This window comes from Gordionus sp. m RMFG-2023, chromosome 1 (genome assembly GCF_954871325.1).
Source record: "Gordionus sp. m RMFG-2023 chromosome 1, tfGorSpeb1-WG-v2, whole genome shotgun sequence".
NCBI classification, from domain to species: Eukaryota; Metazoa; Nematomorpha; class Gordioida; order Chordodea; family Parachordodidae; genus Gordionus; species Gordionus sp. m RMFG-2023.
The window spans coordinates 37640013-37663264 of NC_088775.1; the positions used below are offsets into that span (position 1 = coordinate 37640013).

At 28.1% G+C, this 23252-nt stretch overlaps 2 protein-coding genes across 2 annotated transcripts; one reads left to right on the forward strand and one right to left on the reverse strand.

The window, feature by feature from the left end:
• Positions 1–6152: 6152 nt before the first annotated feature.
• On the reverse strand, positions 6153–7060 carry LOC135925067 (uncharacterized). The gene is made up of 3 exons (XM_065460227.1): positions 6948–7060; positions 6545–6899; positions 6153–6502 (listed from the first exon to the last, which is right to left on the reverse strand). The coding sequence occupies exons 1-3, from the start codon at positions 6954–6956 to the stop codon at positions 6153–6155; spliced, it is 714 nt and encodes a 237-aa protein (XP_065316299.1). The 5' UTR covers positions 6957–7060.
• Positions 7061–17330: 10270 nt separating this feature from the next.
• LOC135922404 (uncharacterized) lies at positions 17331–18261 on the forward strand. The gene is made up of 4 exons (XM_065456784.1): positions 17331–17495; positions 17539–17748; positions 17791–18018; positions 18059–18261. The coding sequence occupies exons 1-4, from the start codon at positions 17370–17372 to the stop codon at positions 18125–18127; spliced, it is 633 nt and encodes a 210-aa protein (XP_065312856.1). The 5' UTR covers positions 17331–17369; the 3' UTR covers positions 18128–18261.
• Positions 18262–23252: the final 4991 nt, after the last annotated feature.

The following is a 23252-nucleotide window of genomic DNA, read 5'->3' on the forward strand; positions in this document are numbered from 1 at the left end:
AAAAATGAGGCAGATCTCAGGGGACCCCAATGAAGGATTTTACCTTCGCCAGCAGATTTATCTGGAAATCTGCCGGTCCATTTTCTTAAGTATTCACTCTTCTCTAGGGTGATTTCTACCCTTTTTTTAAATTTTTTTTTTTAACTCATTTCTCTTTTATACATACATATTTTTTAATTCATTTTTAATATATTATTAGTTTTTTTATATATATTTTTTTAATCGTAAATGAAAAATTTGTGAAATTTGTTATTTAAATAAAAAACTAGTAGAAAGCCCGTCAAAAATGACGGGGAATGAGATTTTTATTCATTTTTTTACGATAGATGTCATGCCAGATCCCTCACAATATTAGGAATCATATAATTATAAAAGTTTCAGCCCAGCTCAACTCTTAATAATTTGTTAAAGATATTCCCATGTCAGGTGCAAGCTAATATAAATTTTGAGGTTCCAAGCTGTCGTATTCAATATAATTATGAAAATTTTTTCCCACCTAGGAGATAGTTAAATTTTTAATTGATTTATCATCACATGAAGGGGAATTATATGATTTACCAATAAGTTTAAGATGTAAAAAAAAAACATGTGAATTTATTAAGGGAAACTGGGAAGGCCTGGGCAAACCACTTATTAAAGAATCATGACAAATAAAATAAAAATAACCGACTCTTATACTTTTTGGTAATATGATCAATTATAATTATATATAAAAAAATAAATTTTTATTTATTATATAGGGTTATTGTAGCTTTTCGGATAAATTTAATGTATGTCTTGCATTTCTCAAATTATTTGTTTATATTTTATTTCAAATTAAAAAAAATTCTATCTATTTATATAAAAGTGCCATTAAACACTAATGACACTTATATTCAAATTATATATATATAAAATATAAGATAAAAAAAATAAATAAACCTCCAGAGCAGTTCATTTCAAGCGTAGTTTTTTATTATTTTGGCTACCAGTAACTCTAGAACTGGCAAGGCGTTTGTTTATTCGTCATTATTTTCTTAGCTTATCTTTAATAGATTCATCAAGTTTTGTAGCAATGTGAGGGATTAAGGTTGGGTTAGCCTAGACAAATAAAGAAATCAGGCAAAAATATAAATAAATATTATTATTGAAATAAAACGAAGATTTTTTGGAATAGATATTAAATCATATATAAAATTATTTATAATAAAAATAATGAACTATGTATATTTTTTGTACGTTATACAAAATAATCAGCAGGGATAATAGAGCAATGGTAGATCCGACAAAATGGTAAGCTTTTAAAAAAGTAGGATCCTTAAAAATTGTTATATTAATTTAGTTAAATTTTAAAAATGTACTTTGTATATTTTTCAATTAGACAAAATATTCATCAGAGATAAAAGGGCATATTGTGCGGCCCGACAAAAGGATGCTTAAATAATATAAAATTGTTTAAATTATAAAATAATATTATACAAAGTGATGTTCATTCTTATTCGTATAAACCGGGATTAATCGGATATAACCTCATGATATACCACATTGGTTGTAGTTCTTGTTTTATAATTGGTTATAATCTTTAATTTATGAGGAGAACAAACTCGAAACATAGCCACATATAGCTGTCCATGTGAAAAAACAGGGTTCACCAAGGATAATAGAGCAGTAGTGGATCAGACAAAATGGTATACTTTTAAAAAAATAGGATCCTTAAAAATTGTTATATTAATTTAGTTAAATATTAAAAATGAACTTTGTATAATTTTTAGTTAGTTAGACAAAATATTCATCGGAGATAAAAGGGCATATTGTGCGGCCCGACAAAAGGATGCTTAAATAATATAAAATTGTTTAAAATATAAAATAATATCATACTAAGTAATGTTCATTCTTATTCGTATAAACCGGGATTAATCGGATATAACCTTATGATATACCACATTGGTTGTAGTTCTTGTTTTATCATTGGTTATAATCTTTAATTTATGAGGAGAACAAACTCGAGACATAGCCACATATAGCTGTCCATGTGAAAAAACAGGATGAGGTAATAGATGCCAACTCATCGTTTGTCCCTGAGCTTTATTAACTGTCATGACAAAAGCAGGTCTCACGGGAAATTGGCGGCGCTTAAAGGAAAATGGCAAGCCAGAATCTGTAGGAATTAAACTTATTCTAGGAATGAGAACTTTAGTACTGAAAAAACTACCAGAAACAAATTCCGCCTCAATTATAGTTGGTAGCAAAGAAGTTATAATCAATTTAATCCTATTATTCAAACCAGAGCAGAATTTAAGTTACTAATTAATATTATAGGTACCCCGACTTTGAGAAAAAGTTTGTGAGTGGTAATCCTGATATACTTAAGAGTTTAAAAATTCAGTGGGATAAAACGTCGCTTCATCCTCGGTTATCATTTCATCAGCACTTATGTATGTAATAATATCCCCCGGAATTTTGTTAATCAATTTAATATTTATAGAATCGACATCTACGTTTTTAGGGGTCAGGATTTCATTTTGAGCAAATGATGTTCGGTTAAAGGACGTATTGTCTTTGTCTATATCGTACGTAAACAAAAGCAATAAAATCCTCCATATCATTGGAAGCTATACAACAATCTTCAGGAATTTTTATTTTATCCCTGGAGCCATCAAATGTTTCATAGCCTTCACCAACTCTTAAAAGAAATTTTGAGTATTTATTATTAATAAAATAATCATTTGCTTCGTGAAATTGTAGAAGTCTCATATTAATAACTAACTTTAATGGCACTATATGCGACCATAAATAGGATCGTTTTAAGGTTGAGTGAGTTAACAATGTTGCATCTTCTACTACGTTTAAAAACAGGTAAAATCTGTCTAAAATCTCCGCCAAAAGTAATAATTTTACCACCAAACGGTTTGTCTAATTTCATTATGTATCCTGAAATGACCTATCCACGACCTCGAATATATGTTTATGAGTCATTGATATTTCGTCCCATATTATAATTACCGATTTATCAATTCAGCTATTTGGCTTTGGTATGGAATATTACATGAGGAACTTTCATGAATACTTAAAGGGATGTTAAAACGTGAATGTGCAGTACGGCCATTATGAAGAAGAGTTGAAGCAATGCCAGAAGATGCAACAGCTATTGCAATTTTATCTTGAGCTCTCAAGTTAAATAATATTGTATTTAATAGAAATGATTTTCCAGTACCACCAGGACCATCTATAAAAAATAAATTATGGGATGGAGTGGAGGGCAAGGACATAATTATGGTATAGATAATATTTTGATCCCGATTAAATAAATTATAGTTAGCCAAATATTTTTTATACATATCATCAGTATCGTAGGAAATTTCCTCCCGAATAAGGTGACACCTAATATTAGCTGTAGCAGATGGAGATTGAGTGGATAATAAAGGGATAGGCATTCTTAAAAAATCCTTAAGAGATTTACCATTTTGAATCAAAATTTGATTGATGTGGCATAGCGCGAGATTTTCGTTGATAAGGTTATCCGGCTCTGATGATATTTTCTTGGAAAAATCTTCACAAAGATGAAATTTAAAAGAATTCCATAGACCGAGGATCTCTCGGCTCACAATGTAATAAAATAACAGAAAATAACTGGCGCAATTGATATGGCATCTTAAATGAAAGACCTTCCTCTAAACAATGGTTCCATTCCGCATCATTTGATAACAGACCACTTCGAAAAGCATCTTTAAAAGTATTATTGACAATTCCATTAAAAGAGCGTAGATCTTCAAAGCATGTTGGCCCAGCTACATAATTAAGTAATAGTCTTAAATAAAAACCTCACCCTCTTTAGGAAAAACTGTGCGTGTACAGCCAATAACCTTATCACCACCCCTTTGTCTTTTTATGCACTGTTTAGATAGAGGTTTCCACACATAATATCTTACAAAATCTGCATAAATATATTGTCTGGCATCTGTGTCAAGATCATTAATTTTAAACCATTCGGTTAATTTTGTACCAAGATTTTTAGTTAAGATATTATTTAAATCAGTATTTGATTGAAAAAGGATCAAATGTTGATTAGGTAGATGAAGGTCTAAACGATAGACTGCAGGAGAATGATCCTGCATTTCAAAATCCAGAGTACGCCATAGCGATTCTATGGCAGATATATATCGGCATCAATGAACTGGGTAGTTTCATTGACATTATTAATGGAAAGAGATGCAGTAGTTCTATCATGGCCTTTGTAACAATACTTATAAAGGTATTTTATGGACTGGACAGAAGAACAAATTTCTACATTTATATGTGCATTATATTTTTTTGATAAATGTTTATTATAAGGAATAATCCAACGGTTGTTAAATATAAATCCGTTTAATTTTTTTTGGAAGGTAACGCCATAATTTCGTCGCCGATATAAAGGATAATCATACTGATCAATAGAAGAGGTATCCACAAATGATTTAGGATATTTTTTGAGCATTTTCCATCAATCATGCAGGGACTATTAAGAAATGTTATACCACATAGCCCATGTGTATTAAAATTGCTAATAATTTGAAAGAGCTTAGGCTCAGTTATTTTGTTAGGAATCTCAGCACAAACTACCTCATCATAAGTATCAGCCGTTGGTAGCCTATGAGATTTATCTAGTATAAGGTACATATGACAATGAGGCAAACCTCTTTTCTGGAATTCTATGACATCTATATGAGCGATTACTCCGCCAAGAACACGATAATAGAGCAAATCCTTTTTTAGACATTTTAATTTTTGACGAAAAAGGCTACAAACTAAATCTGGGCGGTCGCTTGGGGTCTGATGAGGAAATAATTCACGCATTATATCATCCCATTTAGGGTTGCAGGTGAAATTAATGAATAATGATGGCTTACCAAAGCAGCGTACAATATCCATTGCGTCCTGATAAAGCTGATGCATATGCCTTGGGCCACCGGTAAAAGAAGAAGGCAAAATTATTCTTCTGCCAAGATTGTCAGCATTAGTATCTCCCTCTAAAATAGCATCATGTATGCCTTGATAGAGTTCGACGCGTAATTTGGATTGATTATTACGTATAAAATTTAATCGAAGCGTTTCCTGTTTGGCATAACTGTCGACGAAAAATTGGTGAAAAAGACGTTTGGATCTTAAAATAACATTCTCATCATCCTGCCTGACCATAAAGCGATAGGCATAGTACTCTCTGCAGGTAACATATTTATTAAAGAACATATTGCAAGGGATCGTATGAGGAATGGAGCTCTACGTCTTAAAGGAACAGATATAGTTTTTAAGATAATATCTCTATGAGCTATATGATCACTGCCATCACCAGGTAATAATACTGCTATTTCAAATGAGGTAGGTTTATTGCGATAACGTATGTCAAAACTTGGAGTAGATTTTAAGTTTAAGGATATGTTAGGAACGCCATTAGCGATCATAGAAGATACTCTCAAAAATTGAGAAGCAAAGGGGTTGTAGGTGTGAACAATATCCTGCAATTCCATTAAAAGACAACGATCTAAAAACGGAACCTGGTTATGTCTGTTTTCTATCTCATTTATACTATTATGTGATTTGGAGTCACTTTATCACGCGACACTTTATCACGCGACACTTTATCAAGCGACACTTTATCACGCAACACTTTATCACGCGACACTTTATCACGCGACACTTTATCATGCGACACTTTATCACGACGACACTTTATCACGACGACACTTTATCACGACGACACTTTATCACGACGACACTTTATCATGACGACACTTTATCACGACGACACTTTATCACGACGACACTTTATCACGACGACACTTTATCACGACGACACTTTATTACTCAGTCATTTGATAACGCGACACTTTATCACGCGACATTTTATCATGATATACTTAAAACTTAATTTAATATAATTGAAAAGTTAAATTTTGATAATATCTCATTTTTTGACTTTTCCGTCTAAATTCCAATATTTAAAAAATTTAAATTAATTTTTTTTATTGAGAAAAACTCATATTTTAATTTACATAAATATAATTTTTTTTAACTTAATTATCATCTTATATAGGGAAATAGGAGACAAGCAATAATTTTCTATTTATACTTTTTATTAATAAGTAACTATAAATCAATATATCACGAGTAAAAAATATAAATTATTTATAATATATTTAATTGCACGAAATATGGGAAATAGCTTTTAAATATATTAAAGAATCCGACAATCCGTAATTTGAAACACAAATCTGAATTCGTCTTTTTATATCTTCATATTTCTTTGATAAGTACGGTGTTGTTCCCATCACGACTTGAAGATATAGAGCTTTATGTTTCTGCATATCTTTTTGTATCCCATCTAAAAATTTCCATAGTGTTGGATGAGAACATTGGTATAGGGATTGAATTCCATAGTGCCACCCTTCAACACAATTTGTTGTTCGGGCGACACCTACTAACGTGGAATTGTGTTTATTCCATAGTCTTACATTATATAAAGGCGCTGCAAAGTTATTTCGTTGCCCTATAAATATAAAAATTTATAATAAAAAAAATATTTTTTTACTGGGATTTCTACGTCCTCGGATATAGGTTTTCTCAAAGTAGGAAATTAGCTCAGATGAGCCATTCAATTCACCAAATATTTCTGCCAAAGTATCAAATGAGTTTCCAACATCATCCTCTGGGACATATGCAAGAGCCGATAAACACCTACTATACAATCGAAAGTCGTCATTCGACTCATACATCTCTTTTAATCCCAAATCGTTTATTTTTCTATTAACGCTCTCATTTAGATGAAAATAACATCCAAGGATATCTGCGAGTGGATACCCAGCTCTAAACGCATTTATCGGTGCCTGTTCGAAATCCACCAATATTTTCCTCGGAAGCGCCCCTGGTAGTAATTGTTTCAGCTCCTATAATAAAATTTAAATTACATCTCTTAAAATATATAATATGATTACTTTTATCATCCTTGCATATGTATGCGCCGTTTTATTTGGTAATAAGCAATATATACCAACAGGATTCGCGCCCGGTGCAATTTGAAAGTGGATGGTATATAAAGTTGGAAGAATATTTCAGGTACAATTTTAAAGGTACCATCACATATCCATATATCCGATCTTGATAATCCTTCGAGTAGTTCGTCCGTGCTCAACATTATAAATCTTAAATTATCATCTGGCCCAGAATCGTATTTGAGCATATCCCTGTAACATTCCGGATATAAGAAAGTGAGATCCTTAGGGATAGGAGGCAATATAATGGTAGAGATCGATTTTTTATGCCTTTGTAAGGAAGGGCAGACTTATTTGGCATAACCATCAAGGTATTATTATCATAATTTAACAATGTTGTTGCATGGACCAAAGAAGGACTAGAATATTCACTTAATTTGGATTTCATTTCTGATATTGCTTTTCCTACATAAGATTTTGAAATGTTACCCTCATGAGTATGATCAAGAGGACCTTTTAAGATATCATTCAATTTTGTTGTAATAAAAGAATGGCATTTTAGAGATTTATATTTGGCGCATCTCCAGCATATTGATTCATTTTTATTTGTCCTAAATTTAGTATATTCGTAATTTTGATATAAAAGGGTAGGTTTATTTTTCGATGTAAATCTTAATTCAAACATTATAATTAATAAAAAAAATATTCTTTAATATATAATAATATAGAAAATTGAGGTATATATAGAAAAAAAAATATTATTATATTTATGGGTAAATACAAAACCTGAATTTGTACAAATTATAAATCTTTGTGAAAAAACGATTAGCTTAAAAAATATCAATAGATAAACACATTAATTTAAGTGTAGTGTTTTATTGATTTATAGTTACTTATTAATAAAAAGTATAAATAGAAAATTATTGCTTATGTCTCCTGTTTCCCTATATAAGATGATAATTAAGTTTAAAAAAATTATATTTATGTAAATTAAAATATGAAATACAAAAAAAATTAATTTAAATTTTTTAAATATTGAAATTTAGACAGAAAAGTCAAAAAATGAGATATTAACAAAATTTTATTTTTTCAAATATTAAATTAAGTTTTAAGTATATCATGATAAAGTGTGGCGTTAACAAAAAAAAATTAATTTAAATTTTTTAAATATTGAAATTTAGACGGAAAAGTCAAAAAATGAGATATTATCATAATTTTATTTTTTCAAATATATTAAATTAAGTTTTAAGTATATCATGATAAAGTGTCGCGTTAACATAAAAAATTAATTTAAATTTTTAAATATTGGAATTTAGATGGAAAAGTCAAAAAATGAGATATTATCAAAATTTAACTTATCAAATATATAAAATTAAGTTTTAAGTAATGATGAAAGTCAAAAAATGAGATATTATCAAAATTTAACTTTTCAAATATATAAAATTAAGTTTTAAGTATATCATGATGAAAGTCAAAAAATGAGATATTATCAAAATTTAACTTTTCAATTATAATAAATTAAGTTTTAAGTATATCATGATAAAATGTCGCGTGATAAAGTGTCGCGTTATCAAATGGCTGAGTGATAAAGTGTCGTCGTGATAAATTGTCGTCGTGATAAAGTGTCGTCATGATAAAGTGTCGTCGTGATAAAGTGTCGTCGTGATAAAGTGTCGTCATGAAAAAGTGTCGCATGATAAAGTGTCGCATGATAAAGTGTCGTGTGATAAAATGTCGCTAGGCGTATTATGTATATATAATTGGGCAAATTTAGGTGTTTCCCCTAATGTTGGTAGGAGTGAATCAATGCGATGATGAACCTGTCCATTAATTTGAAAGGTATAATTACCTGATCACGAATTGGATAAATTATTATTTATATTAACTACTAGTGAAGTGAATGACAGTGGAGAATTATATGCTCTTATGTTTATTAAAATGTGGGATGATGAACAATGATCCCCGGTAAATAAACGTAATAAATTTGGTGGTAATTGAGAAATTTTAAATAAAATTACCTTCCCATTCAAGCAACATGTAGAAAACTGAATATTTCTACATGAGCTTTTTGATAATTTTTCTCCATTCCACATTTTAGCATTGCAGAAGGCGCATATTTCTGTCATGTTTCCGATATCTAATATAGGTGAGTGGTGGTCATCAAATATATGTCGAAATATGCATGGTAGAGGTGCCATAGGGAAGGTGGTAGTGGTTATAGAAATATCAGTTGAAGGTATCTGGGTGAATATAAAATAAACCTATATATAAAACATTAAAAACCTGCAGGGGAGTTAATATCAGGCGTAGATCCTTATTATCCTGCATACCTGTAATTCTAGAATGTGTAAGGCGTTTGTTGAGTCGCCATTTTTTTCTTTGCTTACCTTTTAGAAATATCATGTTTTGTAGCTATGTAAGGGATCAAGTTTGGGTTAACCTAAAAAAATAAGGAAATCAGGCAAATATATAAAACATTATTATTGAAATAAAACAAACATTAAAATACTGTACTGAACTTGCAAAGGGGTCAATATATGCATATCTCTAGTAGTTGGGAGGCTATCATCAAAAAATAAAATTTATCTAGTTGGAGACTTATCAAGACTATCATGTTTTTCTGAACATTTATTTTGTATGATTATTAATGGTAGATATATCAATATTTAAACAATTATAAGGAGAAAATAAAGCAGGGTTTGTTATCTAAAGTAAAAACAAATAAAAAAATTTAAAAAAATGAATGCGTTAAACTTGCAGAGGAGTCAAGATTAGGATCAACTCCCTAGAAATAGTGCGAATATCAGCAGAAGCTAAAATATATGTATTCTAAAAAATAAAAAAATATAAGAACATTTATGCCTTTTTAGTATATATATATATATACACTAACTTTTTTATGTGTTGTTAGTATATTTTGCTGGTATTCACAATTCCTATAGCTATTCTTTTGTTGATTGACCTGCCATCATTTTCTTTCATTAATGATGGATAAATCACCATCTGTACAATCATTAAATGAGGTTAAGACAGGGTTTGTTATCTAAAATAAAAACAAAAGAATAATTTAAAAAATATAAATGCATTGAACCTGAAGAGGAGTCAATATAAGGTTAAACTCCCTAGAAATAGTGGGAATATCATCAGAAGCTAAAATAGATGTATTCTAAAATATAAAAATATATAAGAACATTTATGCATTTATATATATATATATGGCTAACTTTATTTTGCGTTCTTGGTAGATTTTATAAGGCCTCACGATCCCTAGTCAAGGTTGCCAGGTCAAAATTTTCAAATTGCGGGAGAAATTTGGTATTTTGGAGGAGAAATATAAAAATTGCTAAAAAGAATTTTTTTTCAGCCGGGATTTTGAATTGACTTAACAATCCGCCTATTATTTTTTATAATTGTGTTGTGATGATTTAATGAAACATATTGACGATTAAATTCAAACCCATTCATATAAAATTATAATATTTGCTAAAATATCAAAAGGAATAATAAAAGAAATTTCAATAATTCTTTGTCTATATTTTAATTATTTTTGCAAAGATTTATATGAATGGGTTTTAATTTAATCGTCAATATGTTTCATCAAATCATCACAACACAGTATATAAATACAAAGTCGGTAACTATTTTTCAAAATAAAATAACATCTTGATTTATTAAAATATATTAATTTATTTAAAAAAACCAAAGATATTTTTTAAATATAAAAGAATGTAAACGATAAAATTTTATAAAAAAACAAACGATTTAATTTTACAATGTAAAAATATATTTTAGGCGAATGTCCCGCAAAAGGACCGCAATTGGAAATCTAATCTACCGTGTATGTGTGTGTATAACCTTATAGGGATAGGCTCTTAATTATCACGTATCACGTTTAAATATATAATAAGGTAATATTGTACTCATTTCAATGATAATTATTTTATTTACTAAAGTTCAATGACATTATTATAATCAGTGGGGGGTGTATCAACATCCATTGCAAAACAAAAATATTCTCCAAAAATAAGAAATAATACAGATGCATCTACAGTTGCGGCAATTGTAATCACTTATCTTGTAGTACAACATTCACAGAGCTACTTATCATTGCAATATGGGTAGAATCGTTTCCCCATAATATTTAATGACTCCAAGATAAATGAAAACTTTACCTGTAGAACAAAAATGAGCAGGAATATCATCAATGTTTTAGAACCTGAATCCGGGAGGTCAATTCTTGACGATTTGAAATATGGGCATACATATGCAATTCTAACAGATGCATCTAATAAGGGAAATATTCTTGATCCTCCGCTATTTCAACAAAATTAAGGTCGTTTAAATAAAACTATTAAATTTTTTCCCCTCAAATAGTGAAAATTCCAAAGTCATAGCTAACCATATAATGGTAAATATAGCAGATTCGGGATTATCAATTAATTGCATGTCAGCTTTCTGATCTGATAATGCTTCAGTGAATTTGGGAAAAACCAGAGTGTATTTAAAGAATTGAGTCAGCACAATGTTGGTTGCGATATGTTATAATACCCGCCATAGATAGAATTTTAAAATTTTATAAACCTTTAAAAAAATATTTCTTAAATAAAGATTATAAAAGCTGTCCTAACATTTTGAAAATTTTTTTCAATAATGAATGACAGAGGTATATTTAGGAATGATTTCACATGTAGGAAATCTACTACATGATGTTAATGTGCAGTTGCAATCAGAAGAATCTTAACAAAGATTCACAAAATTACGCTGCAGATGTGTTCATCTTTACAGTTAAAATTGACAATAAATTTTATGGCGCCATTGCTAAAACTATATAAAATGTTCAAATATTTTAAAAATACCGATAGACATTGATGTCTTGTTTGAGGAGATAGGAATGCTCTCTGTTTTTGATTTACAATGTAAAAAATATATTTATTTTATAAAAATATATAAATAAAATTTATTTAATATAAAAAAAATATGGAAAATTAAATATTTATAATGTTAATTATATTTTATTTTAGATATAAATAATAAAACTAAACGTTTACCGTCGTTATTAAGATATTTATAAAATTCCTGGCATGACATATTAGAAATTTGTTTAACCATTACCATTAGCTCGGCCTCTAATGTTGTTAAAGCAATCCGATTTCTCTCCTTTTTCCAGGCAATCCTCATCAGGCTAAAAATGCGCTTGGATGAGGCATTAGAATGAGGTAAGGAGAAGACATACTCGCCTATTTTTTCTAAGGATGGGGATTTTTTGTTATTACGAAAAAGTTCAAGCCATTTCTCCTCTGCTTTTAGACCATCTAATTTAAGTATTTTGGCGAATCATAAAAAATAGAGAGAATTACGATCTCCTCAAACAAGACATCAATGTCTATCGGTATTTTTAATTATTTATTAAATTACAAATGATCCAAGGTCATAATATTTATATATGTGTTATTAAAATCAAATTTTGATTGTAAATATTCTAAAATTGTCTTAATAAAAATATCTGCTTCATTTAAAAATGTATTAATTAGAGTATTATTCATTTTAATATAATATTTTTAGCAATAGCGCCATAAAATTTATTATCAATTTTTAACTGTAGAGATGAACAGAGCTGTAGAATGATTTTGTGAATCTTTATTAATAAAGAATATTCTGATTGCAACTAAATATTAACTGCATGAAGTAGATTTCCAAAATGTGAAACTAATCCTAAATATGCTTCTGCCATTTCATACTCGTAAAAATTTTTTAAAATTTTAGGAGAGCTTTTAAAATCTTTATTTAATAAGTATTTTTTTAAGGGTTTGTAAAATTTTAAAATTAAATCAATGGCAGGTACTAATGACAACCACCTGATAGAAAAGTATCGCAACAACTCACACCATCCCAAGTCAGACCACTCCACCAACACTTTTAATTCATTAACTCTTTAATTGATGAACTAAATTTGTTAAAACATTTCATCACAATTATTTCGACATCCACAGATAGTACATTCATTGCCTTCTTGCAAGAATTATGTAGTATATGGCATATACAGCCAATTGGTATTAATAAGTCATTATTGTGCTGCCTCAATTTGGTAAATACACTTTGGTTTTTGCCAAAATTTACAGAGGCATTATCAGCGCAGCTGACATGCAAATTATTGATAACCCTGAATCAGCTATATTTACCATTATGTGGTTAGTTTCATCGTTAGATTTTCACTATCCGAAGAAAACAATTTTAACAGTTTTATTGAAATGTTTTTATTCTTGTTGAAATAGCGAAAGATCAAGGGAAATATTTTAATATTTTCCTTTTTAGATGCATCTGTTTGTGATAGCCTTGCTCTTGTTCTACCACAAGTAAGGTTTGCACTTATATTGGAGTCGTTAAATATCATGGGAAAAAGATTCGACCCACATTGTGATGATATAGCTCTGTGAATGTTGAACTACATGATAGGTGTATACGATTTCCGCAGCTGTAGTTGCATCTGTATTATTTATTATTTTTGGAGAATATTTTTGTAATGCAATCGATGTTGATATACTCCCCTGTACTGACTTATATGAATGAAATGATGTTGATTTATTATTGGATAAAAATAAAACAGGATAGAAAGAAATTTACAAACTAGACATATTTTTCGAATAAATATTTAAAATTTATTTTAAAATATAAAAATAATCAATTACTGTCTCTCAAAATTATTATTTATATATTAAAAATGTTATATACATTTTTAAAAAAATTGCAGGAGAAATTAAAAAATTGCGGTAGATTTTTGCGGGAGATTTTCAATTGCGGTAGTTTTGTGAGAGAGAGATGTCTGCGTGTAAACTAAAAAATTGGGTGAGTCTCCCGCTGATGGGGGGAGACATGGCAACCCTGTCCCTAGCGCGTTTCATTTTTTAATTGACCTGCCATCTTTTTATTTTATTAATGACGAATAAATCACCACCTGTACAATCATTAAGTGAGGTTAAGACAGGGCTTGTTATCTAAAATATAAACAAAAGAATAATTTTAAAAAATAAATACATTGAACCTGATGAGGAGTCAATATACCACTTGTACAATCAAGTATAAGCATTTTTAGTATATATAGATGAATAACTTTGTATATTTTATTGGGCTTCACATCATATGACCCAGTATAATTTTTTTGCTTGAATATGAGTTGAATTAAGAATTGAATGATATTTATTTTTTGATTAACCCAGCTTTCGGCTGGAGTGTGTATTCTGAGGTAGGGAAATAAGAGAAATTTTAATGGAAAGAAAATAGGGAAATTAAAAGGGAAAGGAAGGTAAAGATAAAGAAAAAGAAAATTAAAAAGTGAAGATAGGAAAGGGAAATTTTGAGAAAGGGGAAGATAATAAAAGAAATTAAAAGGGAAAGAAAGGAAAAGAGAATTTTAGTATTTTTTAAATTTTGATTTTTACCATATTATTTGAGACTGTTGTTAAAATAATGAATGTTAGTGATATCTTTAGTAGGGATACATATGTTGTAAGCATAGCATAATCAGTATACATTTTGTATGTTACTGAAAACTATTCTTTGAGTTAAAATATATATCTTTATAAAAATATTAACATAAGACTAACATTTAACATTAAAAAATCCCAATATAGGTTCAAGCCTACAATAACTGGGAAAAATATCCAAGCATCCAAGATCTTAATATTTAAAAAGATTTTCTCAAGCCCACCTCAATCCCTAATAATTTTGAAACCAAGCCCAGAGATATTAAATTTATAATTAATGAAGGGGAAATATCTGATTTACCAATTAGTCTACGGGTAAAATATATTACTTTATAAAAATAATAACATAAGACTACCATTTAACATTAAAAAATTCCAATATAGGTTTAATTTTGAGAAATATTTTTTAAGCCCAGTCCAACCCATATAAAGAGAATCATGACAAAATAATGTCTGCCCTTATATGTGAAGAGAAATTCAGTTTAATTTAACTTAATTTAATAGACTTATAATATTTAAAATTTTCAAAACAGGGAAATGTGATTGAATAAGACAATTTATATGAAGTAGTTTCTTGAAATTTTGTGATATTTAGTGATGCAGTGAAAGTAAGTGTTAAAGAGTAACCCAGTTTACATTGGTAATAATGTTTTTGAACCACATAAGATCAACCTGCATTCAAATTTCCTATTTTTTTAATTAACACTTTCTTGATTAAATTTACACAACGCTTTAACTTAATTAAAGATTCTTATTCTTAATTTATAAAGTAGATAAAATAATTAGTATAATTAACTTAATTTAATATTCTTATTTAAATATTTAAACTTCAGAAAACAAACAGATATAAGTAAATAAGGCAATTATAAGGATTAGATGCCTGAAAATGAAGAGTATGGAGTGAAAAGTGTAAGTGATATGTAAGTATTAAAAGAGTATATATCTTTTCTTTTTTTTAAAAGAATTTAGCTTAATTTAATAATCTCTTCTTCTAATATTTAACTTATGAAATCTGTGAAAAGGAAACTTTGATTAAGTGTGTTTTAGAGTGCCCTTATTTAGAGAATTTTTTTAAATAACTGGCCGATTTCAGGAATTCAATTAAAATGATGAACTTGTTGAACCGTCCAAGCAGTATTATTTATAGTTCTAAATCGCTAAAAGTAATAATCGCTAAAAGTAATAATCGCTAAAAGTAATAATCGCTAAAAGTAATAATCGCTAAAAGTAATAATCGCTAAAAATAATAAAAAATATAATATATTTAAAAATAAATTCAAGGAAAATAATTAACTTGTTGAACCATCGTCCAAGCAGTATTTTTTATAGTTCTAAATTGCTAAAAGTAATAATGTCGAAAAATTGGCAGGATCATTTGTTTGTATAAAATAAATAAATAAAATCAACAAATAAAAAAAATAAAAATAAATACGTACCGATGACATGACGTAGCGATGAGATAACGTCACGATGTATAGTGAGGACATCGGAAAATTATAATATAGATTATAAATTAAAAAAAAAAATACTCACTTTATAAAAAATTATATTTGATAATTTATATTATTTAGTAATTTTATGGATATATTATTAATAATTATAATACATTCACTTTTGTCTTAAGACTACTCTTTGGCTTATATTCCATTTCTTAAAAAGCATTTTTGGTTCATTTTTTGATATATAAATGCTTTTATCCAAAAATGTATAAATTATGATGAATAGTTTTATAAAATAATATCAATTTTAACATTCTTTCTTTAAAATTATTGTTAGTGGGGGGGGGGAGGACTATGGGGGTTATTTTTTATTATATTCACAAAAAGTGATAAATTTCTGAAGGGAAGGAGAATTTCCCCTTGCCTCCCCCTTCTGGCTACGCCTATGATCAGGGTCTACGTGTCAGAATTTTTATTGGAAGCAAATCCCCCTCACTTAAAAAACTTCTGCCCACCCCTTTAAAAATTTTTTGTCACCCTTGATGGCGATATTTCCACGTAATTATATATTTTTAATTATAATGGTACTTCTTTCATAGATTTAAACAAGAATAACTTAAATTATTTTAGCATAACTACTAACTATCAAAATATTGTGAATTTAAATGAGTTAATTTTTAAAATATGGATTCTATTTAAAAATCCCCTCATTTACTATGAATTCATTATTATAGTTTTTTGGCATGAATATGAGTTTGCTGAGAATGTACAACCCTTTTAAAGAAGAAAGATTTATTTGAAAATAATGTCTATGATTGTGTGCAATATATTGATTTGATATATGTTTAGCAATATTATTCTATTATTATAAGAGTATAATAAATATATTAATACAACAATATATTTTGCTCTATTTTATTTAAAAATTTAATAGATAAGCCCCCAATAAATTTACCCTCCCCCCCACCCCATAATAATGTCTACCCACCTCAAAAAAATTGAATGCAAAAAAGGGTCAAAGGCCACCAAATTGGGGGGTATGGGGGCGAAGCCCTCCATAATTTTTTTTTTAGCTGAGCCCCCTGAGATGGTAAAGGCTAGCGACGTCCCTGCCTAAGTTATCAGAGCCTTGTCTGATTGAGAGTCATAATATGAAAACAGAATTCGCGTTAGAGAACACCACTCTTGAGGAAATAATCAATATTGACATAATTTATGATGAAAAATATTAATATTATTGTAATCATAACAACATTAATTACGCTAAAATTTAAGAATCATGTAAAATTAAATTTTTTATCAAGAAAAAAACGTAAATATCTATTACTCTGAACATTTTATTTAGGTGTAAAATTATATACAACATTCTTTAACATTTCTAATTATAATATTTATTTTATGTTATACTAATTTGAACAAACAATTATTTTTTAAAATAAATATTTTTTAATTCAAATAAACAAATTTCATTACTACCTATCATTTCCTTCGAGTGCATCTGAAATATGTCTGATGAATGGGCAGAAGAAATTGTTCAAGTGAACCCTCTTCCTACAACAGAACTTCCAGAAATAAAGTTGTTTGGTAAATGGAATCCATATGATGTACAAGTATCTGATTTAGGACTTGTTGTTAGTTTATAAATAATACAATTTAAATTTTTTTTGTTTTTAGGATTATATTGCTATTAAAGATAAGCATGCCAAATATTTACCACATACAAGTGGAAGATATGCTGCTAAAAAATTTAGAAAAGCTCAGTGCCATATAGTTGAGCGTCTTGTTAACTCGTTAATGATGCATGGGAGAAATAATGGTAAAAAATTAATGGCAGTCAGAATTGTGGAACATACATTTGAAATTGTTTTCTTATTGACGGGTCAAGTAATTAAACACTATTAGTGCATTGAAAAAAACTATTTATAGAATCCAATCCAAATATTAGTTGATGCAATAATCAATAGTGGACCTCGAGAAGATTCCACTAGAATAGGTAGAGCTGGAACTGTTAGACGACAAGCTGTAGATGTTTCACCTTTGAGACGTGTTAATTTAGCAATTTACCTGATAGTGACAGGTTCTAGAGAGTCAGCTTTTCGTAATATTAAAACAATTGCAGAGTGCTTAGCCGATGAACTTATAAATGCTGCCAAAGTAATATTTTATTTATAGATTTTTTATTAAATATTTATAGGGATCATCAAATTCGTATGCTATTAAGAAAAAAGATGAATTAGAAAGAGTTGCTAAATCTAATCGTTAATAATCTTATTTGGTTTATTTTATAAAATTATATCTGTTGTTATTTTTACATCAATAAATTATTGTTAAATCAGCTCAGAATCTGATCAATATTTTGTTTTGTCATCAATAAGTAACATTTTTAAATTTTATATGGCTACATTTTATTTAATTATAAGAGATTTTTTAGTTAACAATTTTAAAGTAATCAAATTTTGTATTCATTAAAAATATTTAAACACTAACCAACTAGTAAATAATAATTCATTGCATTATAAAAGAAGTAATTGATATAATAAATCTACACATGCAATATACTTATTGTCAGGCAAAGTCTAAAAATATATTTTTTTTTTCCAGAGATTATTATGAAAGCATTTTAAGATGGGCATAGCTACAGTAAAATATAAATTGGCTACAGCTTGAATTAGTCTTATACATTATAAAAGGAAAAGTTTTATTTTTTAAGTCACAATTTTATAATCACCAAAATTATGTTGTGAATCGTAGAAGCAAGTTATCTTGGTACAGCATAAAATTAAGACCTCACTGGTTTTTCTAAAAATTTGGGGGAGATTAAAAGTAGTCATCTAAATATATGCAATAAAATAAAAATTTCTTATATTGATTTAAATTGTTAAAAATTAAAACTAGAAATAAGAACATAGCTGAGAACCAACTCAAATATTTTAATCTAGGAATTTATTAAGTGGCATGATAAAAAATTTTGATTTAATCATAAATTTTTTGTATCCAAATAAAAAAGTTATGGGTCATTCCATGTCAAATCAATCACTTTTCGGCCGACCCCTTTCGATATTGATAAAAAATCGTAGGCTGGTTATATATGTTCCCATTAGATTATAAACAAAATTTTAGCGCATTAGCAACTATATTAGTGGAGATATTCGGGGTTAAAGGTCCAAAAAACGTCTTTTTTTGCTTTTTACTGATGTTAAATAATTAGTTTTTAATTTAAAACTAAATATGATCAAATATTGAATCTAATATCAATAGCTAAGGTAATAATTGATGATTATGGTGAAAACATCAAAATTAATTTTTGATAAAATATGGGTCATCTTATGGTCAGTTGAAAACTTGAAATTAATATTTAGAAATGTATATGATCTCTGATTTTTAATTTTTTTAAGAAATATTATCCGTTTACTATTTTTTTAATAATTTCTTCAACAATTGGCATGGCTGAAAATTTATTTAAAAATATATTGCGATTTTTATACTTTAAAAAAATAGATGGCGCTATATATAATAGTTTTAATATGTTAAAATTCATTTTTTTTATTGATTAAAAATATTTTAATGTATATATATCATACTAAATCGATTACAATGTGCATTATATATATTTATTTGTAATTCAGATTATAAATTTTTAAAATCTTCACAAATTTTGCCTAATTAAGATAGTTTATAAATTAATTAAATCTTACTTAATCTAAAGGAATACAAAGCCTGGCTAGCTTGTGAGATTTCTTCAGGCGATAATATATATGTTCGACTAGTGGTCGTAGAAGGATTGACCTGCGAGAGAATATGTGATTTAGGCAACACTAAAATATCATCTTTCAGATGAAATTTAAAAGAGGCTGAAGGTCCACAAGGGTGTAAAATTTTTACTTCTTCATTTGTATCATTTTTATCGATTATATATCCTAACCACCATTTATCTTCATATACACATGTTATATATCCATTAATATTTTAAAATATAATTTTTTCATTTAAAAACGAAACTTGTTTTATATTATATTTTTTGGAATTAGAATATATTTTGGTTTTTAGTCTATTTTGATCAATGAAATAACCCCGTGAATATTTTGGGTACCATGAATGGGCAGTGCAGAATCAAATCTTTTACGAAGGGCTAATTCCTCTTCGATATATTCTTGATTAGATACATATTCAAATTGAATTCCATTAATATTTTCTTTAGCATAAATATATAATTCTAATGGGGTTAGGATTTGATTTTTATTTGGCCTTTGAAGACTAGCTCTTGCAACTAATCTTTTGACAGTTCCTCCGATACCGTCACATGCATTTTGCCATGAGCAGTGGCAAAGAAATGCCATTCGGCAGGAATATTAAAATCGTATTTATGAAGGCATATGTTCAGAAAATTTTTGCAATTCTTGTATTGAGACGCGGCTTCATCTGAAAAATATATTATTTTTTCTGGTTTAGAATTAAATTTGGCTGTTAAGAATTTAATAAATTTTTTTTGGTAAAGGTGGACTGCACTAGTATTGGCTTAATGATTCGGACAAAATAACAAAATTTATATTTTTTAATTCTTCTCAAGATTTATAATATGCTACAAATGGATGTATAGTGGCCTGCCCGTTGTTCCAATGAAATCCCTAAACTTCATCTAGTAAATTGAAGGAATAATTCTCTTAATAATCTAGAATTGTTAAAAATTCCCCATCTTTTAAATTTTCTTTGGAATTCTTCAAAAATAAACTTTGTGTTTATCTATAAATGAGTGACGCAGTAAAATTTGAACTTTTTCTAATAGATATTCGATGAAATCATCAATGGACTTTATAATAGTTTCAAGATTTGCTCTATCCACAGTGATCCATTGTTTAAACGTGACATATTCTATACGATTTCTCTGAAACAACAGGTATAATTGGCCCTTAAAAGATTCTATACCAGGGCATTGATCACAATTTGTTAAATAACATTTTGGCTGAGATGGATTACAAATAATTTGCGCCAAAAGATAGTTATAAGAATTTATACAGTTATCTTCTCCTGCTGTAATTTCAGCTATTACATTTGTCATTAATTTCACATTCTGATGAATGGCGCACACAAACAGTGTGTGTGCCACTAGCTCCAACTAATATACAGTTTTTTGGTCTAAGTTCGGCAAATTTAGAGAATCTAATTGATATATTTGGGTATTCTTCCTTAAACATCTTGAATATTTCTTTAAGATTATTTAATATAAGTCTTTGGACTGATTCTTTCTCGCCTTTAACAGATACACAACCTTTTATTCCAGTCATGAGTCGGCTTTTATCAGAACTATAATTTTGTATTTGTATTGCTTAAAAAAATTTTCAAAATCTTTGAAATTTTCTTTATCACTGGTTATTTTAATAATGTAAGATAATGAGAATTTCATAACATTCTTGGTCTTGATGGGTATGACTTTGTCTGGGGAAGGGGGGTGGAGGGTTGGGGGTAGGCCTGGTAATTAATGTGATTTTCGATTTTTCCCTTAATAATTTTCCAGCAATCCTTTAATCCTGCTTTTTTTGTTCGTGTGCTAGTCCCATTTTATAATTATTTTTAATTTATATTGAAATATTAAAAAAATTTTTTATCCTGCGAATATCTCAGGGGAATAAGGTTTACAAAATTATATAATCGAATTTTATGATATATTATACATTAAAATATTTTTAATCGATAAAAAAATGAATTTTAACATATTAAAACTATTATATATAGCGCCATCTATTTTTTTTAAAGTATAAAAATAGCGATATTTTTTTAAATAAATATCCAGCCATGATTGTTGAAGAAATTATTAAAAAAATAGTAAAAGGATAACATTTCTTAAAAAAATTAAAAATTGGAGATCATATTCATTTCGAAATATTAATTTTGATGTTTTTGCCATAATTATCAATTATTAACTTATTGATATTAGATTCAATATTTGATCATATTTAGTTTTAAATTAAAAACTAATTATTTAACATCAGTAAAAAGCAAAAAAAGGCGTTTTTTGGACCTTTAACCCCGATTATCTCCGCTAATATAGTTGCTAATGCGCTAAAATTTTCTTTATAATCTAATGGGAACATATATAACCACTCTACAACTTTTTATCGAAATTGAAAGGGGTCGGCCGAAAATCTTGATTTTTTTGCTCATTTCACATGGAATGACCCTTATAAGAATTATCCTATATGTGCATCCACGTTTTAGACCTAAGCAAGCTAGGATAGCATCTAGTGAACAATGTTGATCCATTATAACATACTTATGAAAATGCCGTTTCAGAGGTGGCACAAGATAATCTGGTAATTATTAGATACCTTGATTTTATCATTAAATTGTGGCTTCATCTATACTTTTTTTTTTAAAAAATTCTTTTTTCCACACTCACATTTAATGTATAAGACAGAATACAAATTAATATCTCTTCCCTATACTTAAAGTAAGTTATTCACGTTTTGCACTCCCTGAACCCAACTTAGACAAAATATCTGAGTGGTTCTCTTTTCCTTTACTATATCTAAATTTTAAAACTTCTCATAAGTAACAACCAATGTTGAAGTATTTGAGACAAATGGCTTGTAATTGGTATAAATTACAAATTTTTTTCCAATTCAAGTTTAAATCTTGTGAAAAAAATTATAGGTCTCTTAAAACTATCAATCAAATGTGTAATAGAAACAATAGCCTCAAAGGCAATTAAATATATGATGAATTTTAAATATATTTATTATTAATCGTTTGTTTTGTTAAAGATATATATACTACGGTACAAAATATAAAAAATAGTTAAAATTATAATAAAATTTGGTATCACTATAATGGCGCAGTCGTTTCAAATGGAGAATTATAATATGAAGGAGTGCAATATGGAAGTTTATTTATCAAAGATGGAATTCATATTTAAAATCGCAAAAATAGAAGACAAAAAATCATTTTTATTAGCGAATATTGGATTAGAGGTTTATTCTAAATTATTTAATTTGTGTTTGCCAAAGACATTAGAGGAAATATCATATGATGACATAATTAAACTTTTAAAAAATTATTATATGAAGAAGACAAACTTCCTATTAGAAAGATATTATTTTTTTAAAATGGAACAAGAAAAAGATGAAACCATCGTAGAGTATATTAATAAATTAAAGATAAAGGCAAAGACGTGTGAATTTAAAGATATGTATAATACAGTATTGCGGGACAAATTAGTGTCAGGAATTAATAATGGAAAAATATTAATGAAATTAATTAACACGCAGGACTTGACATGGGAAAGTGCAATACAAATCGCGACCGAAGTGGAGACTACAGAAATAATGTCGTATGAAAAATTATCTGCAGGGAAGGAGATAAATAAAATCTCAAAAACAGTAACAAGGGAGCAG

Bases quoted from the DNA above. Each gene is read 5' to 3' on its own strand.
- LOC135925067 (XM_065460227.1), bottom strand. The intron at 6,503-6,544 runs GTAAAAAAATAT...TTATATTTATAG, and splicing joins CCGAGGACGTAGAAATCCCA to GGCAACGAAATAACTTTGCA.
- LOC135922404 (XM_065456784.1), top strand. From the start codon at position 17,370: ATGTCTGATGAATGGGCAGAAGAAATTGTTCAAGTGAACCCTCTTCCT. The intron at 17,496-17,538 runs GTTAGTTTATAA...TTTTGTTTTTAG, and splicing joins TATCTGATTTAGGACTTGTT to GATTATATTGCTATTAAAGA. The intron at 18,019-18,058 runs GTAATATTTTAT...AAATATTTATAG, and splicing joins AACTTATAAATGCTGCCAAA to GGATCATCAAATTCGTATGC.